The sequence below is a fragment of the Macrotis lagotis genome, chromosome 1, assembly GCF_037893015.1.
Source record: "Macrotis lagotis isolate mMagLag1 chromosome 1, bilby.v1.9.chrom.fasta, whole genome shotgun sequence".
NCBI lineage: Eukaryota > Metazoa > Chordata > Mammalia > Peramelemorphia > Peramelidae > Macrotis > Macrotis lagotis.
In genome coordinates, this window is record NC_133658.1 from 168,844,831 (window position 1) to 168,872,151 (window position 27,321).

At 37.4% G+C, this 27,321-nt stretch overlaps 1 protein-coding gene across 8 annotated transcripts in view; it reads right to left on the minus strand.

Annotated features, from left to right (window-relative positions):
• The window catches only part of RIN2 (Ras and Rab interactor 2), a 230,083-nt gene that overhangs the window by 29,332 nt on the left and 173,430 nt on the right, over positions 1-27,321 (minus strand). For all 8 annotated transcript variants that reach the window (XM_074209359.1, XM_074209358.1, XM_074209357.1 and 5 more), the window contains 5 exons: positions 21,992-22,184; positions 17,106-17,217; positions 13,199-13,271; positions 5,803-5,894; positions 1,965-3,098 (listed from right to left, as the gene is read on the minus strand). In XM_074209359.1, coding sequence (XP_074065460.1) covers positions 1,965-3,098; positions 5,803-5,894; positions 13,199-13,271; positions 17,106-17,217; positions 21,992-22,171 — 1,591 coding nt within the window. In that variant the 5' untranslated portion in view covers positions 22,172-22,184. The remainder of the gene's footprint in view (positions 1-1,964; positions 3,099-5,802; positions 5,895-13,198; positions 13,272-17,105; positions 17,218-21,991; positions 22,185-27,321) is intronic.

The window sequence follows — 27,321 nt, forward strand, 5'->3', positions numbered from 1 at the left end:
GCAGTCTAGCTGTTTGCATTGTTAGAAAGGTCCCACTGTAGTAGCTCATGTATGTTTTATGACTGATTAATTATCTAAATGTTTTGGGTCATCAACTTCTTTTGCCATTGTGTTCATCATGAGAAGGTTTTAGTTTGACTGGCTCTCATCTACTCTTACCTTCTAACTTATTAATAAGTGCAGTGTTTTCACTGTTTTGGAAACTGGGCATATTTAATTCTAGAAGCAGGAGGCATGTGACTTGCCTACTTTAATTAAGAAATAAAAACCCCCACCCCCACCAAATTACAGAGATTCCTGCTGAGTGCATGCTCCACTGTTAGACAAAGTTTTAATTTGGTCAGATTAGATAGAACTTTAGAGATGCTTCCCAGGAAGTTCAAAGTAAGTTCTCTGGTTATCTGAGAACAATCTAATACCATAATCTTAGATCTTAAATTAAAGACAGAGTTACTTCTAAGATGAAAGTCTAGGGAATATTTTCTACACATACTAACTGTAAGCAGGTAACACTTTGAGTTTCTGCTCTCTGGAACACTGATAGAAACGGTTCCCGAGGCAACACCTTTGGTTGAGGTTCCCAACAGGAGCAGGGAAATTTAACACAAGGCAGAAACTCAGGCTGGGGCCTTGGTTGCTTTGTGAGGACTTTCTGTGTGGGACGGCTGAATTGGTCTGCCACATAACTCTCTGCTTAGGTCAGCCACAAGCCCTTGCTGTTTGCAGGCAGTCTTTCTGTAGGGTAAAGGAAACAGACTGCTGCAATGCAAACTTCATGTGTTCTTAAACTGCCTCTCCACATAAATGACCTAGAGCCAGGTTATCCCTGAGAGTGAAGCTTGGGGAGGCCTGCAGAGAGAGGATGCTCATCTAGCTAGCTACAGGCTCTCCTTGAATCCTTTCTAGAGGAAAGGCTGTAACAGGGAAGCCTCCTTTGTAACAACCTACTGCAACACATCAGCTTTAACCACACCCTGACAAAGAACAGAACAAACCGAGATTCCAATTCAGCTAAACCACAAACAGGAAAAAAAAATCCACAATAACAATTTCTTGGTATGGAAATCCAGAAGTGACTTTTGTTTCAATAAGCAGAATTGGAGAAAAGACCTCATATGCCATACAAAGTTTATTACTTCTTGGGGAAAAAAACCAAATAAATAAGACTTTATTGAAGGGAAGGAAAAGAGTTTTACTTTTATGAAATGCCTTATAGTGTTTGGGAGTCCTTTTCTGTGTTGCTGTCCAACATATGCATTCCATGAAATTAGCACTTTTTTTTGCACAGCTTTCTAAATGAAAATTTAAAATGCCCCTGCGTCACTATGAAAAACAAAAGGCAACCTGCCAATTTCTCAATCACCTCTGAATACCTTGGCCAAAGTTGCTAAGAGCAAATTCAGTCTTGGAATGAATTTACAAGGAAAGAATTTCTCTCCTTCAGAGATGTTTACTTTTTACATGAATGCGACTCACAAAACATGCCACTTACACAGTCACAGAAGGAGCAAAAGGTTCAAGAAAATAAAATACTGCAAAATTTTCTTGCTTATTTTTGTGTTTAAATTATAATTCTATTTCTTTTAAGGAAGGGGGAGTCTCCTCCCTCTCCAAAGGGAGAGAGAATCGGGATAGAGGTACTTCAAGAAATCAATGAATAGGAAGGGGTCATTCCAAGAACAGGAAGGCAAAATGCATTCACTCAGACCTCAAACTAGATAGCTCTTGCCCAGCTTGGAGGCAGATTCATTATTTAATAGTGTTAACCAAATAAGCCAGAAGTCTAACAGCAAGCAGCATACACTTTTTCCAAACGGTCCATTTAGTAACAGCAAATTTAGGTACCTTTCATTTTTAATAATTCTTGTTCTGGTTTTCTTTGGAAAAAAAGGATAACATATCTAAAATGTGCCATAGTGGTTAAGTCTAGTGCAAAACATAGAGCAAAAGCAATAAATCCTTACCTATTTGGTCTTCTGGAATCAGCGATTCAATGGGGGGATCCAGCTCCGAGCTCTGGGACAAATAGTTCTTTACTTGAGTCATGAATTGCCGGATGGTTTGCAGCATGTCCGTGCTGGAAACGTGGCATTCCTTGTTTTCCTGCAGAAAGCTGACATAGTCCTGGACAAGGCACCCAAAGTAAGTGCGCTTGTCCCGGGACAGCTCGGCAATCTTCTTGATCATCCTCTTCTCTGGGGTCATGAAGGAGCTGAAAACCCCACTCACCTTTCGCAGCTGAGATTTGACAATCTTAGGGAGCACAAAGGAGCTGCTCCTTTTCTTCTTGGATTTGATGGGGGGCGCCATGCTCTCCTGGTCGCTCTCCCCTTCGTAGTCCTCCTGGCTGCTGGTGGTGTCCCCCTCATAGCTTAGGAGCGGCATGCTGCGGTCCAGGTCCAGGGAGTCGGAGGAGGAAGTGGATATGCTCATGTCGCTCAGCCTCTGCCTGCCTCCATGCCGCTGGAGCTGTGACTCACAGCTGGGAGGCAGAGTCTCTGGGCAGCAGCCCACGGCCCTGGGCTCGGGCGGGGCCTCACCTGCGATGCCAGCGCCGGGCGCCGGCACCTGGCCCACACGGGGCCCCGCCGCTCTCAGGCTCTTTGCCCGACCACCTTCTCCTTCCAGAGAAGAAGCCTGCTTCTTCAGGCGAGGCGGAGGGATGGGGGCCGGCTTCTTTCCCAGGAAATCTAGGCTCCCGTGTTTGTTCCCGTTGACTGTTTCTGGCATGCTCGCCTGAGTGTCAGTCCTGGACAGCTGAGGACTGGTGGGGAGGCTATTAATAGCTGGGGGTGGGGGTCTGGGTGGGGGGGAGCGAGGACTCTCGGTGCCATTCACTTCTGCAGTTCTTGGACTCAGCCTTTTCAGGCTGCCACCCAGGTCCTGGCTGTGCACTTTTAAGAAAAGAGGATTAATAAAACACAGGGCCCCGTTGGTCTGGCTGCACTCCAACTCTGAAGGCCTTCTGGTTCGTATAGAATGCACTCCATTTATAAGGCAAAGCTGACGAGAAGCTTGACAAACACCGTCTGAGGGGAGAGGCCTATGAGGAGGTGGAGGATTTAGGGGTTTGTTGTCAGCCGGAGAGTTCCAAAAATCTGAAAGTCATTATTGGTTAACACAAGAATGTAAATATGGTGGGTCTTTTGCACATTAAAAAAAAAAAAGGCACAGTGCAGCATAACAAGCATCTTTGAAGCATGGAGCTTTTTCATTGGGGAATTGGCTTTTTTTTTTTTTTTTTTTTTTTTTTTTTTTTTTTTACTAAATTTCTTACTGGAATTTAGAGAAGACTGCCAAACCTAGCTGCAGGCTCATATTGGGGCTGCAGGGTAGAGCTTTGCACCTATAAAGATTTAAATTTCCTGGGCCAACCCTTTTACTGAGACAGGCAAACTTGAAAAACAAAATAGAATAATGCTGTTACTAGTTCAGGCTTGAAATGGACCATAAACTAAGCCCACAGCTTGACTATAAAACTTGCAAAGAAACAGCACCTTTCCCAAATAGCTTTTTCTGCTATGCCTCCAGGCAGATGTAGCTCTAAGCCAAATGATCATGTCCTCACAGTTCTCCTTTAAGTAGACAGAATAGGCAGCTGTGTGTGACTGTTACACAATTAGTTTGAGGTTTGACATGCTCAGCATTAAAACTCCAAAGAGGAAAAGAGAGAGAGAGAGAGAGAGAGTCAGTCTGTGTGTGTGTGTGTGTATCTATGTACAGAAGTATGTATGTTCATAATATTAATCAGAGGAAAAAACCCAACTTAAGAAAAAAATGAAAATTTGAAATGCAAATGCACTCATTTATTTTTTGTGGTCCAGTAAATATCTTTCCCAAATTCTGGAGCCTTATTGCCATGGCTATAAGTATTCAACACTCTTCAGTTGCCCAAGAGGCAACTATTTATAGGATTTATGTGGTCTGAAATAACATTTACAATTATTTCTCTAATATATTAAGGAAAAGGAGTGACATAGATAATAAGCCTTTAATTTTGGTTTTAAATAAGATTTTTATTTTTCTTCCTCTATACTAAATCTTTCTATATTTTACCAGGCTGACATTAAAATGGATTTGTATAACCAGAGCAAGGACTAGTTTGTAGTAGTAGGTAGACACTCCATGTTGGCTAGTAGTAAGAAACCATCAAAGGACCAAGTGATGAAATGATTCTGTAGCCGATTGGGGTTTGTGTTGGATGTCTTCCACAGCCCTCTTAATTCATAAGAGTCTAGGAAGTCTGTTGTATATAATATATCAATAGTTATATCTGTCTTTACTAATGTTGCCTATCAGCTTGCCAGTCACACTTCTACTAAAGAGGTCTGTCTATTTGGACAGTATCAAGTACAGTTGAGTGCCTCCTATATGCTCTATATCAAGTACCACAGGGAAGAACAGATATAAAGAAAAGGAAAATCCAGGCTCTGTAATCAGAAGGAGCTTTCAATTTAAATAGGGTAATAAAAATAAATATACAAGGAAGAGATTTAAGAATATTTATAGACCAATTTCAAAATTGGTGGAATTAAGATGGGTCAAACAAAATACCATAGGAATACACTGCTTTAAGGTGGTAATGAGATGTCTGCCAGGATTTCCTTTTCTAACCTCACCATCTGAATCTTCAAAAAATTCAGCAACTTGTTTAAAGAAACCTAAATTTAAAGAGGTCAACAAATATCTGTGGCTATGTTCAGAGTGCCCTATGAATTATGAAGGCTATATATACTACATTCTGTCTATCACAAATGGCACCCACTTCAAGATATAATCTTTAGAGCTAAAGAAAAAACATCTAGGGAGAAACTATGCCTGTTGAATTTGCTAGATCAGGTATCAAATCTTTTTTATATGCCAGAAACTCTGGTTCTTGATTCAATAATTATTGACACAGCCAAAGGTGGACATCCAAAGCACTTATTTTCTTCATTCTCAGCAGCTGTGTATTGCACAGTAAAACTCACTATGTAACTCCCCAAAGCAATGGAACAAAAAAGACTGAAATGGGAACCATAAACCAGGCAATTTTTGAAAAGCCTCCCTCAGGGTAGGTCCAAGTAGCATGAAGGAATGAGGGTTAGTGGGTGAAGGAGGGGGAGGACAAGGCCCAGGGAAGGGATGAATGGGACGCTGCTAACGATGACTTTTCTGCATAAGGGGCAAGAATTAGAACACCATGGTACCAAGTTGTACCATAGCAGAGGAAGTAGGACAGATGTTACTATAAAAACATATACTGGCATTTTTCTCATAGAGCAGACAAATTTCTTCAAAGCTTTGTGCTTCACTAGAGATAGAAGAACTTGAACTAATGAACTGAATGAACATGAAGCCCTTCCCTTTCAGGTCAAAACTTGCCCTTTTCCTTAGAAGGTAGTATAGAAAAGAAAAGAAACATGGAATATACAGAAAGCTATTTTACAGAGAGGCCAAGATCTGCTTAGAGGTCAGCCTTCACAAGGCCTTCTCCTTGCCAAGATTTGCCAGAGTAGTTAATGAGCAGTCAAACTATGCTTGGCCCTTCATCTTTAGTTCTTGCTTTTAAAATAGAAGGCAAAAATGGTCACAAGGCGAGTAAAAGGAGGAAGAAAAAAAGAAGTGAGGGTGTTCAGATGGGTATATATATGGACTGTGTATCCATTCTCACACATATACATGTGTATGTATGTCATTGTTCCTTAACTATGAGTATAAATTATTTCATTCATTGTAAGCCATTCAATCTACAATAGTCCAGAGATGTTTCTTTTCATTCATTATTTTATGTGACAACAAACAAGAATGAAGCATACTTACTCAATCCCAACTGGGCCAGGTCTTCCAAGTCAGTCTCTGTCTTTGCTGTTGAAATGGCATGAGGCAACTTCAGGGTGAATGGTAGGACATCCCTTTATTTTTAAAAGATAGAAGAATATTTTTAATTCCATTGAGCATTTTTTTCTCTTAAATTTCCAATGAGACAAAAGCTCACCATTCAATAGGGTTTCCTTTTTCTGCTAGTCTCATTATAGCTAATCATTACAGTAAATCTTAGCACTTCCTGTCACTTTACTGTCCCTATTGCTACATTCAGGGTGGGAGAATCATCTATAGTTTGTAGGGTTATTCCTACTACACCAGAGGTTTTGGAGGAAAGCAGCAGTTTTTCTGCTAGTTCAAAAGTAATTCAACAGACCAGACATGTTGAATATCTAGGTATAAATTATTTACATCAAATACTTCATGCTCTTTTGCTAGGTAGAATTCTGGCAGAGGGGGCAGAGACATTCAGCTCTCTGGGCAGAATAGTCCTCACCACCCTCCCATTGTTTTGTCTGGTACAGCAGACACTGCCTTGAACCTAGCTCATCATTGCTAATATTTATTGATCTGAAATAAAACCACAAAACCCAGTAACTTCCTGATGGCACATATCACATTTAAAATGATATGAAAATAAAGGAGAAAAAAAATAGAATTGGAAACTGGTTAGACACACCTCAACACAATCAGAACTACTTAAGAGCAAGGTGGCAGCTAGGTGGCACAATGGATAGGGCACTGGCCTTGGAGTCAGGACAGGAGTTCAAATCCAGCCTCAGACACTTGACTTTTACTAGTTGTGTGTCCTTGGGCAAGTCACTTAACTCTGATTATCCTACTCCCAGGGCCATCTCTAGTTGTCCTGATTCATATCTGGCCACTAGACCCAGATGGCTCTGGAGAAGAAGGTGAGGCTGGTGACTTAGCACAGCATCCCCTTATTCAAATTCAATTCATATGCTTCTCATAGCATCACCTCCCTGATGTCATGGTCTTCTTTGCAAAATGAAGGACGAACATTACTATTATCTAGTTCAAGTCCCCATTTTATAGATGGGGAAATTTGATGCCCCACGATGTTAAGTAATTTGTTCAGGATCACATAGCAAATTACACACAGTCTGGGTCTTCTGACTCTTAGGCCTTGTTCTTTCCATGCTGCTTTATCAAACTGCCTTCCCAATTGATTATTATTATTATTATTATTACAGAAAACTGATCATTAATGCAAGTAAACAATATGCATTATGGGCTTACAGTAATTATAATTTGTAAGAAGAAATATTCCTGAGGTAGTAGAAGACCTGTAGCTTACAAGTCACCCTTTCCAATTCTACCAGATGATGCCTTGAAGCCAAATCAGAACTAAGTGAACACTCCCTTATATAAAAATTCTTTCTTTCATAGTCAAAGATGATTCTTTGCTGGTCACCCCAGATGACAAGGCATCCTACTCCCCTCCCTAACCTATCCCCAAACACATAAACACACATACAAAACAACCACCACCACCACCAACATGTATTTATTTTATAAATGCTTTGTTTGCATATACTCTATATAAAGGTCTCAGGATAGACTGTTAAGAGCTAGGAATTGTTTACTTTTTGTCTTTCTGTACCTAGTAGGTGTTCAATAAATTAAGTATTGACTTATTGACTGACAGACACAAATGGGTCAAAATCAGATTTTGTTGTTTTTTTTTTTTAAATAATCCTGTTGCTCTTCTACTGGGGAATCTAGTTGGTATTAGAGAAAGAGTACAGGACTAGAGAGTTAGGAAGACCTGAATCTGAATCCTAGCTATGGAATCCTGGACAAGACAGAATCTTTCTATGCCTCAGTTTTCTTCTCTGAAAAGCAGTGATGACAATAGCTATTATTATAAAGCTTGTTCTTAAAAGGATAAAAATGAGATAACAATGTAAGAGTTCTGCAAACTCAAATTATAGCTATGATAAAAATGTTAGCTTTTATTTAATTATAAAAGTACCCTTTTTGTTCTGGTCATCTGTAACCAACTTCAGCTAAATGTGAGATGGCACAGACGAGAGAGTTGGGGGAAAAAAGCTGGTAATAGAAGAATATTGACTTTCTCTATATTGGACAGGTATGAAGGTCAAAATCAGCCCTTGATATATTCCCACAATGCTCTAATTGGTTAACATAGATAGAGGTTAATGGAAATCACCAACATTATCTTCAAACAGAGGAGACAAAATCTGAACTTTCCCCAGTGAATTCATTTCATACTTTTAAGGTGAGATGAGCTTCTCTTTACAAAACTATTGCAATGATACTGCTTCTTATTCATAGACAAGGCAGCTAGGGGTTTAGGGATCACAAAGCCTGGGACACTTGACAACTCTGAACCTTGGTGCTTTTAGTAATGAAAAACAAATGAGTAAAATGTCAAGTAAAAGGATAAATATACTCAAATTTAATATTTCCATATAAGGACCATATTACTGAGCCAGAAGAGACCTTAAAGATCATTAGGGCAGCAATACCACTACTGGGTCTATACCCTGAAAAGATTATGAAAAAGGGTAAAAACATCTCTTGTACAAAAATATCCAGAGCAGCTGTTTGTAGTGGCAAAGAATTGGAAATCCAGTGAATGTCCATCAACTGGGGAATGGCTTAAACTGTGGTATATGTATGTGATGGAAAACTATTGTTCTATTAGAAACCAGGAGGGATGGGAATTCAGGGAAGCCTGGAAGGATTTGCATGATGAGCAGAACCAGAAAAACATCGTACACCCTAACAGCAACACGAGGGTGATGATTAACCTTAATGAACTTGTTCATTCCATCAGTGCAACAATCAGGCACAATTTTGAGGTATCTGCAATGGAGAATGCCATCTGTATCCAGAGAAAGAATTGTGGGGTTTGAACAAAGACCAAAGACTGTTACCTTTAATTTTAAAAAATTCATTATCTTATTATGTAATTTTGCTCTTATACTTTATTTTTCTTCCTTAAGGAGATGATTTCTCTCTCATCACATCCAACTTAGATCAATACATACCATGGAAACAATGTAAAGACTAACAGACTGCCTTCTGTGGGGGGTGGGGGGAGGGAAGTGAGATTAGGGGAAAAATTTTAAATTTCAAAATAAATTAAAAAAACAACAAACCTCTAAAGGAAAGGAAAAAGGGTATAACTTCTTAGGTGTTAAGATTAAATTAGCTAAAGGGGAAATATAATTCAAATTTAATTAGTTGTATTGAAATTTAATAAGTTCATAATAAATCATTGTTTTAAAAATTCCAAAAAAAGGTCAGTAGGGCCAATCCTCTTATTAAATGGACAGGACTTATCCAAGTTGATAAAGATCATAAGTCATAGAGCCTCTAATTCCAGAGCCAACCTATCTGCTAACTATCTAAGTGATCTTAGTCAAGGATTTTCTAGCACCAACATTCTGTAGTTATCTAATGTTGCATTTCTAGCCTTACAAGGCTATTGTATAAATGTGAAATAGTTTTATAAACTGGGGGATTTTTTTAGGGGATCCAGTATCTAAATCTAGACCTTCTATCTATTCTAAGCCCCTCTCTCCCCTTTTATTTTCTTTAAACTGGGGCTCTTAACCTTGGTTCTGTGAACTTGTTTGGAAAAAGAAATAATAATTATATTTTGAAATAATTGATTTCCTTTGTAATTATATTTTTTTTTATTTTTTATGCATTTTGAAAGCAGGACCATAGATTTCACTAGACTGCAAAAGGTTAAGAGACTCTGTTTTAAACAATGATTAGCTCCAATTTTTTGACTTTTATAAGCACTATTTTTTGCTCTTCAGATAAGTCTAGAACAAAAAAAAGTTTTAGTTAAGATGGAGGCTTTCTTTGAATGATTTCTATATAAATCATAACTTCAAATATCAACTTAGAAGAATATTTATTTAACCTAGGTTTCAAAAAATCTTAAAAGATGTTCAGTTTTAAGCTTATAAACCCTTTAATATAGAACTTGGAACATTACATGATACTGTTCTAGGTTTTTTTTTGTTTCTTTGTTTTTGTTTTTTTTTTTTAGTTTTTGCAAGGCAATTGGGTTAAGTGGTTTGCCCAAGGCCACACAGCTAGGTAATTATTAAGTGTCTGAGGTCGATTTGAACTCAGGTACTCCTGACTCCGGGGCTGGTGGCTCTATCCACTGTGCCACCTAGCTACCCCTGTTCTAGTTTTTCTTGATAATTTATGCCTTAAAGCTACTTGTCTCTCTTAGGTTGAAATTTATTAATCAATCAACCTTTATTTAGCACCTAAGATGAACCAGGTGCTAGGAATAATAACAAAATTTAAATAATCTCTGCCCTTAAGGAGCTTACATCTTATCAGGAGAAAAACTTCTGCTCACAAGTAATTAAGAAATAGAATTATTAACTTTTTGGGGGGTGAAATGATAAGGTGGTATGGAATCATAAAAGGTTGTAGGTTAGGACATGGCAACTGGGCTGAGTTTTTCTGGAAGCTAAGGTTTCCATGCCTTTTCACTGGCTGTTCACAATGTCTGGAATTAATTTACTCCTTACCAGTCTCCCTAATTTTATTCAAGAATAAGTTCATGTTTAATACAAACTTGTTGGCTAATTGATTGAATACAAACCAATTAAAATATTTACAAATATGTTCCCTCTCCCTGCCCCACCCCTTTTTTGTTTTTTGTTTTTTTTGCCAAGACTAGAGAACCTAACACTTAAAGCCAAAGTAAATCACTGAGCAACTTGTAGTGTGAAAGAAATCATAAACTCCAAATACCTCTGTTTTTAACAGGTTTGAAGTTCAGATCAATCTCAGAAGCACTTTTAAAGCTACTACATGCACCTAAAAAAAACTAAAAAAAAAAAGCTACTACATGCAAGATACTAAATGGAAGGAAAAACAATCCCTGGCCTCAAGGGGATTGCATTCTATTGTATAATATTAACTTAAATTGATAGGGCAATTCAAAGTTTGTAAAGGGCTTTACATCAATTATCGCAATTAAGCAGAACCATAACTTTGTGAAGCATACAGGTATAATCATCCCCATTTAACAGATGAGGCATATGAGGCTCAGAGAGGTTAGGCATTTTGCTGATGTTAGCTAGTAAGTGCTAGGGAAAGGATTTCAAGAGGGATATTTTAGCTGCCAAGTCCAGTATATCTAATATACTAAGCTATCATTTTAAAAAAATGCTCCTTTAAATCACCTTCATGTCTGTTAGCAAAGTGTAAACTCCTGAGAAAAGAGATAGTGTCTTTGATGTATCATTATACGCTCCTAGCTAGGCTGGTTTTTCTTTAAAGGATTAAAACTGAGACTTAATTGGTTCAGGGGCTAAGGCTTAGGCTAGTGGACCAAGAACTAAAATGGTAGGGAGAGGCAGGTGTTGCTTCCCCTCAGTCTTAACTGCATACCAGTTCGGCCAGTCTAAGGGTGACAGAGAAAGTTATTTGTAGTTGGAGCAAGACTATCTCCTTTTTTCATTCTCCTTTCCTTAATATGGCTAAGTAAACCTTTTATTAATGAGTAGAGGGTTTGGGAATTCAAAACATCACAACAATGTTCCTTATGAGCTTCTTTACTACAGTGACTTAGAACACCATATGATACGGTTCTAGTGTCTCTCAATAATTTATATCTTAACAGGAAACTAAAATTCCTTTTGCTAGGCCAAAATTTCATTCCATTTCTAAACTTGAAGCACAAGGCAAGCTTAGCTTCAAGTTTAGAAATGCATTCATACACATATTAAAAAAAAGTATCAATATACATAATCTGAGTGTCCACACCACTGTGGTTTTGACTTATGCTTAGGCAAGCAAGATAGAGATAAAGCAGATAGAGAGCTGGGCTAGGAGTCAAGAAGCCCTGGGTTTAAATTCAGCCCCAGGCACATGTATGGCCATGAACAAGTGATTTAACCTCTGTTTACTTCAGTTTCCACAGCTCTAAAATGGAGATAATAACAGCACCTACCTCACTAGGTAGTTACAAGAATACAATATAAAGGACTTGGTCCATAGGAGGTGCCTATTTTCTTCCTCACCCTGACTCTCTGCCCTCATTCAAACATAACTGGTATGAATTTAATTAAAAAAAAATTTTTAAGAGCAAGACTTTTAAAAATCGTGCTTTTTTTTAGGAGAGCAGCCAGGTTTACTGGTTGTTTAATACTTTTCATCATATAATTTGCAATGAAATCCTGTAGCCTAAAAGATGTTTGATAGAACATTGGACTTGAAGTCAAGAAAGTCTGAGCTCAGATCTTGCCTCAGACCTTAGTGATTGACCTGAGGCTAGTCACTGAATTCCTTTCTCTTTCTCAATTCCCTCATCTGTGGAAAGGGGATAATAACAAAACCTACCTCACAGGGCTGGTGGATGACATATAAAGCATTTTACAAACCTTAGGGGACAATACAAATGCGAGTCACTATTATTTATTACTATGAGACTTATTACTACTAAGAAATAAACTTCTCCTCACCTTGTCCCCAATTAATCAATCACTCTAGCATGAGGCAACCTGCCCATAATTAAAATCCTGTTCTATGGTAATCCTCACATAGCTTCACTCAACATCAAACAACAGAAAATAAAAACAAAATGACTTCTACAATATGAAGAGGAGTGACGTAAAACACTGTGGCTAAATTTGTTTTTCACAATGACTTAAGTGGTATTGGAAACTTGGAATGCTGGTATGTTTAAAAAAAGATTTGAAGTCCAACAAAAAAATGCTTTGCCACCAAAAAAATGCTCCCAAATTCTGAGTCTTAATTTTCTCACAACATGAAGCAGCTGAACTAGATGTCGTTAAGATGCCTTCCAATTTAAATACCTAAGTACCTTAGAGTTAGATAATGGAGATGTAAGTACTTCTAAAAGTTTTCCAGTTAAAAGAAAAGTATGTGGAAAAAGTGAGCATCAAAATCCCCCTCAAATACAACCACCTAAGACTTACTGGCCCAATTTTGGCATCCACATTTGAAGAATGACTTCCATCTTTTAATAATATTCAGATTAGGACCAGGGACTTTTAAACATACATTTTTTGATCTATCATTCATTCCAATCTCTTTTGGTTTAAGGGTAAAATTAAAGAAGGCTCAGAGTGATGGAAAGTCCCTTATGAAGGTATAATATTAATAGGAATTTATATTTTAGGAAGCCAAGGGAGAGCAATTTAGTTTCTAGTTGGAACTGGTCAGACTGTTCTTATTAGTCAGATGTATATTCATATTGATTTCTACTGGCAATTAACATGTTTGAACAGCTGTTACCCCAATCTGTTTAATAATCAGGCAATGTTGAAGTAGTATGTCTCATACATATGGCAGTTTGACTGATGCTACTCATGACTATGAGGGATGAAGAGAGTCTTACCTGCTAATGCAATAGAAAGCAATGAGCCTGAATAAATCAGCAAAACTGATCCCAGAGCCCTCCAATGAAAAAGCTGAAAAGAGAGATAAAAGAAACCAGGTCAGTCTCCCAAAGTGCACCCTGAAAATGGGAAAGGCTCACACACAAAAGCCCTCTAGACATTGTACTCTGTAAGAAGGAATGATTTTGCCATCTTCAACAAACTACTGTTTATTTAATCAAAACCAGCTGTGGATATTATGTGTGTCAGCCAGAAACAGGCTACAGATAGTCTGTCCACATGAAGTTCCATCCCTCTTTTCCCTGCACATGTTCTAATGCTTCATAAACAGATCAAAACATAGTCAGTTGCACAACTTTTTACTAACAAAACAAGGTTGAGGTAGAGATGTGAAGATGGGTTAGAGGGACAAGCTGACCAATGCCAAAAGAATATGACAGAGAATGTGCCAAGTCCCTCTACCCTTTTGAGCTTGCTGGGCCCTGTGGCTCATTGGCAATGCTTCTCAAAGTCCATTTCAGAAGGGCCAAAAATGCCCTAAGTTTTGGTAAAAGCCCATTTAAAAATTCTGGAGACATCCAAAAAAGCTTTGAAGAAGCAGTTATCTGATGAACTCAGCGAGAATGACTCAGACATACACATATTTAATGTACCCTTAAAATAGGGATCTTTCTAAATTACTGGAAAAGGTTTGAAATGTAATTTAATCCAAAATGGAATGTAGGATCATACAGCCTGATCAAAGATTTATTTAGAACTGGAAACAACCTTAAGGCTAGTTTAGCACTTTCATTTTATAGATAGTGGTGAGGGGGTTTTAAGTCCTAGGAAATCACATTACTGAGATTATATATTGCAAAATAATTCTCTAATGACATTTCCTTTTCAAAGAAAACATCTTTCATTTAAGCAATAGCAAATAACTATATGGAGATCGAGTCTTGGTGGGTAAAAACCATTTGGACACAGGACTGGGAGGTAGAAATAGCATAGCTACCAGGAACAAATGTTTCCTTTGTGCAGATCCATTTATCCCTCTGAAAATTTATCCTAGATTCTTATGGGGAAGTCTGAGAGTTAGTGACTAGGAAAAAAATTCCAACATTCTAAATAACCAAAAGCAATTTATATCACATCACTTTATAAAAAAAAATTAGAAGAGCCTCGCCAAATTCTTTGTTGCATTAAGAGTTTAGAAATACAAAATATTGTTTCAAATAGGTAAATTGTCAACTTGACTTGAAAATATGTTTTGTGATGAAAATATTTTGGTTGTCATGGTGATTGGGAGCTAACTCAAATCTTTCTCACTCTTATCACCCAACATTTTTCAAAGGGCCATCTGGGAGACCAAGTTTCAAAGAACAAGTCAGTCTAAGGGGACTAAGGCTGAGAGAGGTGGCTTTCATCTTTCCCCAACAGAACACCCAAATAAAACGCTTACTCTTGAGGATCTCTCCAGAGGGAGCTAGGGATAGCCTGTTATAGAAGAAGTGATACCTTACTATTGTCAGAGTTGTGGCCACAGGATCACTGAAACTAAAACCAGTTCCCCCAATGACCATGAATTGGTACAATTAAGTAATGTTTTCATCTTTAAAGATCAAGCAAATAAAGAAGGGGAAGTTTGTATCTTGTGACTTTTGTTCTCCTTCCTTCTATCACAAGTCTTTGGTGTTTATTCACCTGCAGGGCCCTGGAGTAGACTGACTTCTGATAAACTAATCCATCAAGGTATTAATATTTTAACACGTTTGTTACTATCATAGGTATTTTAAGACAAGAACACAGAGAGAATCTCCAATGATGGGCTTTGAGGGCACTTTAGGACTTCCATGAAGATTGGAGAAAAAAATAATTTGTGGGTATGAGAACTTCTAAAGTAAGACAAAATATGAGTTCGTTAACCTTTTTTTAGTGTCATAGAACTCTTTTGCACTCTATGAAGCCTATAAACGCCCTTTTCAGAATAATATTTTTAAATGTGTAAAAGAATATATATTAAAATAGTTATCAAAATATTAAAATCAAAAGTTCACAGAACATTTAAGAAATTATAGAGAGCTTTCCAATCACAACACATAAAGCAGGTCCTGATTATTTCAGATCTATGCTGTTTTTAATATAGGATAGAAGTCATTTCCAGGGATGATTCTCTAGTCAATCTAATCCAACCCTTGGAGCATATTGTTGTTCTACTTGGGGCTGTGTAAACCTAGTTGGGAAAAATGAGGTATCCTGGAACCTCTTGTCAACAGGGTGGGATTTTAAAGAGCAAGAATTTAGTATTTTCTGCAAAACAATTTTGGGGGGCTAAATTCACTTGGATATTAAGAAAGATCACAATTGGTAAGAACTATTGTTTTTTTAACAATTATCTGATGAACCTCAAACACTGACTTAATATTTTTACCTTATGTTGGGCCCAATATCATCACATATATATAGTTAATAGACCTGTTAGCTGATTCCATTATAAGTAATAAAGGAATCTGTGCTGTTTCATTTAAGATTATATTCCTAATAATACTATGCATGCATCTTTGTATGTCAATGTTTAATGCAGACATGGTCTTATAAGATACTTGACATGTACAAATCATGTGGCTTCACAACCAAAATTGAAGGTCTTTTGGTCCAAAAAAAAGTTATGAATTCCTAAATTCTAATCTCTACCATTAATCTTAGAAGAATGATCGGATTTTACCACCTAGAAAATTGACAAAGATAGGAAAAGCCAATGTTGGAATGTTATAAAGGGAAAGCTACACTCAAGTAACTGGCAAAACTGAATGGGGAAACTAAAATGGTACTATCATGTTTCCCTTTTTCCTTATGGGGAAACTAAATTGGTACAGCTGTCCTGGAAAGCAATTTGGAATTAAATAAAGTTTAAAAATGTCAACAAGCTTTTACAAGAAGACACACCTGCTGGAAAAACAAGGTAAGGTGATCAATGAGAAAAAGAAAAATTATAGTGATCAATCTTGGTTCCAAAGGAGATAAATAAGAAGGTATCTTCCCCACTCCTTTGCAGAGCTGGGAGTCACAGGGGTAGGATATTGTATATAATATCAGACTTTTTAGGATGAAGGTTTTGCTGAATTTTTTCCATTCTCCCTGTTTTTCAAAAATTCTTTGTTTAAAGGGATGGTTCTCTCAGGTGAGTGGGAGTGGTAAAGGAGGTAATATGGTATAAAAACAAAAGACAACAAAGCAAAAATCTGTTTTAAAAAGAAAAAAATTTTGTTTCTTTAAAAGGGTAGCAGTAAGGTCAAACAATGGGATAGAATCTGAATTTCTAAAGTTCTAATGGAAAGATGAGACTATCCCCATAGGGCATGTTTAACCTTAAGGAAGGCTGTAGAACTAGAATCTAATTGCTAACTTTGCACATAATTTCAACCCAGATAAATCTTTTCTGGTCTGCTGGTCTATCTTGCCTTCCGTTTCTGGAAGGATCACCAGAACTATTTGTTCCCTCTTTATTAAAATCTTTGGCTTTTGTGAAGATGGCTTATACTGAGGCTTTGTAAGCCTGATAAGTAATAAGAACAAACCAAACAGAATTGCAGTGTTTTCTGGTTTAAATTGTTTGAAAAGAACTTGGAGGAAAAGAGTTAATTCTGCACTCAAACCTCCAAGGAATGAATTCTACTTTTGATGACTGACATTTAACAGAGGACTGGAGGGCTAATAGAAGGCAAACTTCAGTCCAAGAATACATGTGCATTTCCCTCTCACCTTAGCTCACTTAAGAAGTTAAATATTGTGATAGTCATGCAGTGTTAGATAGGAATATTTGATCATCCTTGGTCATAGCCTTTCCTAAAAACTTTAGGGAAGCCCCCAGAATAGTGGTAGAGATCATACAACTGATAACTAAAACATGTATCAACTACTTACTATATGTGCTTTCCTTTATTGCAAATTCCTTGAGATATGATCCAAATTCTTTGGGCAGACGAAGTGAGAGGACTTTCTTTTGCATTTTAGAAGATTTTCGAACCAGGAAGATCTAGTTGTGAGGGGAAAAAAAGAATGTCATTTAAAGATATTCCAAAGGTCATAGTATACATGACATACTTCACATTTTTACAAGAGAGACTTAAGAATACTCAATAGTAATAAATACAGATCATACATGAACTTTGAAGGTCATCTACTTGAAGCTCATTATTTTATACTGAGTGGATTCCAGGACCAGAGGAAAGTAACCAAGGTCAAACTCCAACCTTATTTTTTTTAATGGTGAGAGGTCCAAGTCTAGTTTCTGATATATTGACTTTGTGACCAGAAAAAAAGGTAATTTAACCTCCCAGTGAACCTGAGATTATAATTTACACAAGTTTCCAACTAGGAGTTCCCCAGGTCTGGACCAAAATAAGGTAGCATTAATATCTCTCTTGAAAAACATCTAAATCCTATTTAAAATTAGTTGGTCTAAACTCTCTTTTTAGGCACAAAAATGTTTTGAAAAGTTCAAGTTTAAATTCTGATCCTCAGACAATCATTACCTCACATTCTCAAACCTCTCTTGTCCTATTTACATGTGTTCTAACCTTTTAACTGTCTCTCAAATTTCTTCAGTATATAACTATTTTACCCTCTACTTCTCCAATATTCTGTAAACTTTCATTTTTTTTACAATTAACTCATTTGTCCTAATTTGAATTACAAACTGCTTTGTTACTTTTAAAATTTTTTAAAAATTAATTTTATTTATTTGAGGCAATGGGGTTAAGTGACTTGCCCAAGGTCACACAGCTAGGCAATTATTAAGTGTCTGAGGCCAGATTTGAGCTCAGATACTCCCAACTCCAGGGCCGGTATTCTATCCACTGTGCCACCTAGATGCCCCTGTTACTTCTTAAAAAATGGGTGGCCAATTATCCATTGGTGAATGGAATAGTGTTGCTGAGGGATAGGTATTTCTGGGAATAGGAAGAACATTTGAATTGGAATTAGATCAGAGTTCTGGTCTTGTTTCTGCCACTTTTTAGCTATGTGACTTTGGACAAATGGAATCATCTTAGCATCCAAGAGCCTTAATTTTTTTTTTCTTTTATTAGAATGAGACTAATACAGGAAGAATCTTATCTCACAGGGTCACTGTGAGGCCTTCCTCAAGGAAGGATGGATAGGATGCAGAGAAAAGTCAAAAAATTTCTGGAAGGTAACTATGGGGCTGTAGGAGAGGAAATTAATTCTCTTTGCTCTGTGTGGCAGGAAAAGAGGTTTATATTGGAGTTTTCAGTCAGTTTCATTCAGTTCAATAAACATTGAGTACCTACTATATCTAATATATTGTGCTACTGGAAAGGAAGCACCATTTAGTAAATGACTTTCAAATAATTAGCATATATCTTTAGGATTTTCAAAGCCCTTTACACATATTATCTGGTTTGAGGTGAGGGGACTTGACCAGAGTTATAAAACTAGCCAGCATCTATTTGGGTGGTCTTCCTGACCGCAGGTCCAGAGTTCTGACCATCATACCCCCCAGATCTTTAGATGGTAGTTAGAGTACTAGATTGCTTAAATACCAGTTTTCACCAAAAAACTTCCCAGAAGCAGTTCCACCTGTGACCCAGGAATGGTGTACTATCCCTAAGGTGTTTAATGGTGTTTACTGCTTATTTTCACTTATGGAAATTCCAAACTAGGGTAAGTCACATCTGCCATGCATTGGACTTGGTCAAAAGGTTTATTACTTAAAAAGTAGAAAAGAGGGTGGCTAGGTGGCATAGTGGATAAAGCACCAGCCTTGGAGTCAGGAATACCTGGGTTCGAATCCGGTCTCAGACACTTAATAATTACCTAGCTGTGTGGCCTTGGGCAAGCCACTTTACCCCATTTGCCTTGCAAAAATCTAAAAAAACAAAAACAAAAACAAAAAATAGAAAAGATTTCCCCTCCTTATTTGCCTTTACTTGAACATCAGAACATCCTGCTCATTTCTCCCCACTGCCCCCACCCCACTCAATATTACTGACCTTTGGCCTCTCCCACACACACACACACACACACACACACACACACACCTGCAGAATAAGGCACAATTGTGAAATTGCAAGAGATCTTACCTGCTATCCTAGCTCCACCAAGCTGGCCTGGCAGCTTTTGTCACACCTGAACCACAGCTTCTTTCCTGTCAGTTATGGATTGACATACTTGTCCTCTAAAAGCCCTTGCCTCCCAAATGTCTCAAATTTCTACCAGCCAGAGCTGCAAACAGGCTAGACTTATGTTATGATGAGATAACATGGAAAGCAGTTTGCTGTATAAAAGTGCTATCTACTATGTAGGCAGCTATGTGGTACAGTCCAAGTGTTTGAACTAGAATCAGGAAAATGAGCTCAAATCCTGTCTGAAACTCACTAGCTGTAAACTTGAGTTAACCTTCTTCTTGGCCTCTATTTTATTATCTGTAAAATGGAAGTAATTATAGAACTGTGGTTGCTGTGAGGATCAAATGAGATAATGTATGCAAAATATAAACCTTAAAATACCATATAAATGTGAGTTATTCTATTTATTTTTGGTACTAAAGGTAGTTTTCAGTCTTCAGTTCCATAAGAATTTTCTAGGCCCTTGCCTTTTTCTTAGCTTGAAGAGGGGGAATTGGTTTTCTCAAAGTTTTAGGAAAAGACTTCCTATACATTATTATTTAGAAGAATGATAGTACTACTAAGGAGAAGAACAATATTAACAGCTCTCCTTTAAATTAGAATGGTATGTCACCATGGTCTACCTGTTCATCACTTTCCTCTTTTTATATATATCTGCCAGACTGAATTCCTAAAACAGGAGCTGACTACATTACTCATCTATTCAAAATGATTCAGTCGTTACCTCTAGTATAAATATGAAATCTTTAGCCTGGAATTTCAAGCCTTTCACAGGCTGGCTCTCACTTCCTACTTTGCAAAGATGTTCTCCCTTATCTGTCCCCTCTTACATAAAGACTTTCATGATCCTTAGCTTCTCCAGCTGCTAATTTTCTTTGGGTATTAAAATTATTTTTTATTATACTATATTGACTTATAGGCATATGAGTAAGAATTTTCCCAGCATAACATAAGATCTTGAGGGTTAGGACTGCCTCATGTTTGTTACTTATCATAATGCCTTGAATTGCTTAATAAATACTGAATTGAATTATTTTTTTCAAACATCTTTTCCCTCTCTATCATTCACTTCTGTTGAAAGATATCCCTTGGTCTTCCACTATTCTCTGGCTATTTCTGAAACATTTCCTCTGCCTTCCCTTCAGTTCACATCATGCCATTTGGTGGGGGTCTCAGCAAGGTCCACGTTGATGGTGGAAGAAAAACATCTGTCTGAAAGACTGACAGAAGACTCAGTGTGCCAGGGACTCTCCTCACACAAGTCTCAGCAGGCATGCACCAGCATTCCTTACCTACTGTAGGTGAAGGGCAGGGAGGGGCAATACTGCCTAGCAATGAGGCAGAACCCACTTGTTGGAAGCAATGCAGCCCAGAACAATCAACCCCAAAGCAAGTGCAGGCATCCAAGTATTGACTAGGTAAAAGAATCTCTGAAGGCCCACAACATCATCTACTCCACAGGATCTCTTCCTTCAAAGACTAATAACCAAATATGTTTTCAAACACATTTTTTGTTCAACTAGTCTCACAGGACTGGACACCACATCCTTTTATGGACATTAAAATCCAGCCTTCAATAACTAAATCATTCTCTGCAACAAGTCACTAAGAATATTTTCAGACTGGAGAAGAAGAGAGATGTTGCAAAGTTCCAGCAGGGATATAACTAGAAAGCTCTATAATCTCCAAAAACTTTATCCTCCAGGACTGTGAATCTGGCACGCATTGTTAGTCTCATGCCAGAAGGAAAAGAGCAGGAACAGCAACCAGAAAACTTGGAAGAAGCATGAGACACTCGTCTCTGAACTAAGGAGAGTGGGGAGGAGCATGCAATTATTAAATGCCTACTATATACCAGATACCATACCAATAACTTTATAAATTTTATTGTATTTGATCTTTGCAACAACCCTAGGAGGTAGATGCTATTATTAACTCCATTTTACAGTTGAGGAAACTGAGGCAGACAGAGGTGAAGTGATGTGCCAACAATCACACAGTAAGTTAGATCTGAAGTTAGATTTGAACTCAGTGCTCTATCCACCGGGTCATTTGCTACACAAGTTCTTCAGCCCTCCCAGTTTCCTTCCCCCATCCCAAGGCAGGAATCCTCCTCCAAAGCCACATCAGGTATTGCCCCCTGATTAGACTGCTGGGTTCTTAGCCTTCTTTAGTGGGGACTCACACAGTTGTAGCAGTCTGCTCAGACAGCCACCAGTATAAGGACCTTCCAGTATAAGGACAAGATTCACAGTTAATAATATAACAAGTATTATTCTCTGACACTGGACCCTATGGTAAAAAAAAAAAATCAAAGAACTTTCAAGGCAGCAAACAAAAAATTTAAGTGACTACTATATGCAAGATTTCAGGCAGTGTAGTACTGTGAAAATAGTTCTGCACTTGGGAGTCTGGAAGATCGTGATTCAAATTCTGCTCCATATAATTATCAGTTGTGTGGTTGTAACCTTCAAAGAATCTGTAGCAACTCAGACTTTATGTTAGTGACTTCAAAGTTGCTCTCTCTGACAGTTCTGGTAATTCCCATCCTGATTACAAAGTCACAGGTCCTTCATGTAAGTGAAAGATATTGGATTAACCCCTTTCTATCAGCAACCCAGATGATAAAAAAAAATTCTTCTGCTGCAATTTTCTGCTTACCCCTGGGGGCTGGGACTGAAGTATTCCTGCTACCTCTTCATCACTTAAACTCAGTTGTAGCCATATGGGGTGAGTATGCAGAAGGCGATCCAATATGCTGAGTCTGTTGGAGAGACTGTCGTAGCCAGAATCCCGGGGGAAGTTTTTTAAATCCTTTTTCTCTGGGCAGACATTATCCATGTCTTTTACTATCCTAGAAGGAAGAAGGAAAGGAGGTGTTTAAAGGATTGTGATAGGACTTTTTTTTTCAAACCAAAAATCCTTCTTTGTAATCTTAGGGAGGGAGGGAGGGAGGGAGGGAGAGAGAGAGAGAGAGAGAGAGAGAGAGAGAGAGAGAGAGAGAGAGAGAGAGAGAGAGAGAACATCAGAATAGGAAGAGACCCTGGAGGAAAGGGTATATCTGTTTCCAATCACTCTTCTCTTCAATACATCCTTCACATGCTTTCAAATTATCTTCCTGATGCTAGTCTTTTATATAGCACCTAGGCAGTCAAGTGATAAAGTAGATAGAGTGCCTGGCCTGGAGTCAGGAAGATCTAAGTTCAAATCTAGCCTCAGACACTTCCTGACAATGTGACCTGGATAAGTCACTTGACCTTGTTCACCTCAGTTTCCTCAGGAGAAAGCAGGAGAAAGAAATGGCAAACCACTCTCATATCTCTGCTAAGAAAACCCCCAATAAGGTCACAAAGTGTCAGATACAATTGCATAACAAAATATAGGGTTTACTATGTGCTAAGCACTTGACAGAAATTATCGCATTTGATTTTTTTAATTTTATTTTTTCCAATTACAGGTAAAGATAGTTTTCGACACTCATTCATTCAACATACAATTTCAATACATTTTCCCACCTTCCTTCCTTACCTCCCCCCCTCTACAGCATCTAATCTGATTTAGGTTATATATGTACAATCATGTTAAACATATCTCTAATTAGTCATGTAGTGAAGGAAGAATCAGAACAAAAGAGAAAAAACACAAGGGAAAAATATAAATTTTTTAAAAAAGTGAAAATAATATGCTTTGAGTGAAAATAAAATGCTTTGATCTGCATTCAGATTCCATAGTTCCTTCTCTGAATGTGGATGGTATTTTCCATCAGGAATCTTTTAGAATTGTCTTTGATCATTGTACTGCTGAGAAAAGTTAATCTATCATAGTTGATCATCACACAGTGTTGCTGTTATGGTGTACAATGTTCTCCTGGTTCTGCTCACTTCATTTAACTTCAGTTCAAATACATCTTTCCAGGTTTTTCTTTAGTCTGCTCATTCATGATTTTTTTTTTTTTTTTTTTTTTTTTTTTTTTTTAGTTTTTGCAAGGCAAATCGGGTTAAGTGGCTTGCCCAAGGCCACACAGCTAGGTAATTATTAAGTGTCTGAGACCGGATTCGAACCCAGGTATTCCTGACTCCAAGGCCGGTGCTTTATCCACTGTGCCACCTAGCCACCCTCATTCATGATTTCTTACAGAACTATAGTATTCTATCACATTCATAAACCATACACAATTTGTTCATTCATTCCCCAATTGCTGGGCATCCCCTCAATTTCCAATTCTTTGTCACTACAAAAAGAGTTACTATAAATATTTTTGTATATGTAGGTTTTTTCCCTTTTATGATCTCTTTGGGATAAAGCCCTAGTAGTGGTATTGATCCTTTTAATAACCCTAGGGACGTAGGTTCTATTATTACTCCCATTTTACAGATGAGGAAACTGAGACAAACAGTAGCTAAGTGAGTTGTCCAGGGTCCTACAGGTAGTAAGTCTCTGAGGATTTGAATTTGGGTCTTCCTGACTACAGGCCTATTACTTTATCCATTGTGCCTATTTGAAACCTTAAAACTCTCCTTAATTGTGAGCTATTATTATCTTAGTATCATATGGGACCACTGAAAAATGTTGAATAGGGGAACTACTTAATTCTATTCTATTTAAACTAGTAAATCATTTTAGAGAACCTAGATTTTTTTGGTGTCGTTTTTAAATAAAGGTTAAACTCTGTAGGATCCTGCATCATTTGCATCATTTCTATGATCTATCACTGTCTCTGGAATATTGTATTGCTGCTATACACTCCATGTTTAGCTGCATGCATCTGCTTTTAGTGAAACAAAAATTTATGATTGGTGTGAGAAAGAGAATATTTAAGAATTCATAAAACCCTCTATTCTTGTTCCCATTCATATCTCTTCTATCTTTAGGAGGTATAGGTTTATTGGGGAAAATGTCAAATCTGTTTTATCTCCAGAAGATGTCAACATCTTTAACTTTTGCTCCTCATACAGTACTTTGCATTTTGTAGCTGTCTTAATTTCTGTCAGGCTCAGTTGGCTTCTATGTTTAACTAAGCTTCCCAATTTTAAAAATAACTTCCTTAGGCAAGTCACTTAACTCTGTTTGTCTCAGTTTCCTCATCTGCAAATGAGCTGGAGAAGGAAATGGCAAATCTCTCTAGTGTCTTTGTCAAGAAAACCCCCAAAAGGGGTCTTAAAGAGTCAGATATAACTACAAATGACCAAACGCTACCACTATCATCTCAGAATGAAAGAAATATACATATAATACATGTAGGATCATAGGCAATGAAGTTCAATACTGACCATAGTTAAAACTGTCAGATTCAAGAAAATAAATTATAGTAAATTCCTCAGAGTTTTTAGGTTCATGTACCAGAGGTGACATCGACTTTTATTCAAAATTTCTTCAGTAGTATCTTCAACAATTATAACACAATTTACTAGACTTTCCTACTTTCTTACAGTTTATCTATTCTATTAAAAGTTCAACATTTTTGGAACAATATTTTGGAGTCACAAGTTCAAATCTTGTTTCTGGTACTTGCTACTGGTGTGACCTTGGGCAAGTCACCTGACTGCTAGACCTCATTTTTCTCATCTGTAAAATGAAGGTTTAGACTACATGACCACTGAAATACCTTTCAACTCTAGATCTATGATTCTGTGACCAGATTTAGATAAATGAAGTTGCTGCTTAGATTTGAGTCTTACACCTAGAATCCACATCAATTTCACAAAGGACATTTTGCAAATTAATAGGAAAGTGAAAAAAAAATTGGAAAGAGATTTGGGATATTATTTTGATCATTTCCAAGTCAAAAAGGTGAGGCAGTGGAGTTAGGGGTTAAAATGACCATGGCTCTTTCATAAGCTGCCAAATAATGCATTTGAGGTTAGTTTCTTCTGCTTCTACTCCTACTCCTTTTGGGTGGAGTTGTGTTCAGAAAGATCACACCCTTTCATTTCCCAGCTCTTGCAACTCACAATTTACATCTCATTTTCTCAGAAGCATTTTTCATGTATGTTCTATAAGGTAACCTCATTTGGTTAGCAGCTGAAAAAAAACCTACTGTATAAGCCAATTCCAAGACAAAACCTCCTCCTTTGAAGACTCAGTTCTTTGAAGCCTGAACCACTGTTAGGCTTCCAGGAGGAGTGAGAATTATTGATAATTTCAATTCATTTTGACTGTTTTTCCTCTGAGATATGGAAAATGTAATAATTCTGAATCTGTCTTGAATTTCATATTTCCATTAGAAACCATAAGAGCCAGAAAGAAAATTTCACTAAGTAGAAATTGCCCCTTACTGATTTCAATGCAACTCAGCAAGTTTGTGAACTACTGAATCTAGAAGTAATAACTAATAATAATTTTTATTATCTAATTTTATTCTCATAATCACTTTGGGAGGTAGATATTCCCACTTTACAGATGAGGAAACTGCAACCAAGAGGGGCACAGAAATTTATCCAGGGTCACACAGCTGATAAGTATCTGAGGTTGGTTTTGAAGATCTGACAGTTTTTCCTGATTCCAAGTTAAGCATTCTATACACTATATGACAAACCAACAAATACATTTTCTCTCCCTACCCCCCAAAAGATTTTATAATGAGGTTAATTACAAGTACTTAACAAAATATACTTGGACACACATTCTAGTTTGTGTTAATTAGATTGTCCATCAATAAAGTGAATGTTTAAAATAATTGATGATTTTGTGTGTCTATAGCAGAAATTATCACAAAAATATGGTGTAAAGTTATCCTAATAGTAAGACTCATTACAAAAAGACAAAGGGCATCTTACAAAAGATATCAGCTGGAATAAAAGGATTGAAGCCATCCTAGAGTGATATCACAATTTTTGAAATTTTCACTGTTGTGAAATTAATGCGTCTGGTTGAAACCAGTTTCTCGTCAACAGTAGGATTATGGAGAAACTAGACTTCTTTTATGAGGGCTACGAGGATACTGAGAAGGCTTGAAACCATGACAAACTTCTAAAACTGAGGACAATGGCTAAATGATTCAGAATGGACATAATAATCATTAGCTTCACGTATTTGAAGAATTCTCATGTTAGATAGGGGGTTAAGATTTGTTTTATTTATGCTTGGAAGGTAGAATTAAGACCAAGAACTCTGGTAAGAAGCTCCTGAAAAGAATATTTCAGCTCAATATAAGATAGATCTTCCTAATTAGAGCAGTTTAGCTAGCTAGTATCTCTGAAGCTTCTACTATGGGCTAGGTTCGATGTTAAAAACTGGAAAGAAAAATACTGAAAGAAAAACTTAAAGCCAACGGGGAGGGGAGCACTAAGTGGGGGGTATCCGTTTGGTAAAGTAAAAACCAAGTACAAGAAGTTGATGAAAAGGAAGAGCTGGTTGGTAATTCCTGGTCCTCTACAAAGAGAATTTGGAAGATTTCTCCCCACCTTCCAAAGAGAAGGGTAGAAGCAACTGAGACTCCAGATGAGACGAAAATACCAAAGCTGAAGCAATCTTTATGATGAGATTTGTGGTAATGATCTTATCTTATGGGGCCATGATATTGGTGGAGGTAGTTCAGGGGTACAGTCAGCTTCCAGGTAGCACAATAGACAAGGTCTGTGGAAAGTCAGAGGTGGAGCCCCAAGAGGAATGCAGCCCAGTAATGAAAAGAGGTTCTTAGGGATATAAGGAATTCTATGATACCATGGGAAAGCTGTAGAAGAAATTTATGCTTCATGCTTTATGAACCTACTATGTTCAAAGATAACATTTATTAAGTACCTTCTTATGTTCCAAGGGAGTAAATTATGGAGATAAAAAAAGAGAGGTAAAATACAATCTCTGTTCTCAAGGAACTTATTATAATCACCTTGTAACTTTTGAAAGCAAAATATCCTCCTGGGTCACCATTTGCCTATGTGGGTTGTCTCCTCCAGTTAAAATGTCAATTCTTTGGGGAAAATAACTATTTCCCTTTTTTTGTATTTGTATCCCTAGCACTTAGGGCAATTGGTGTTTGGAAATTACTTCTT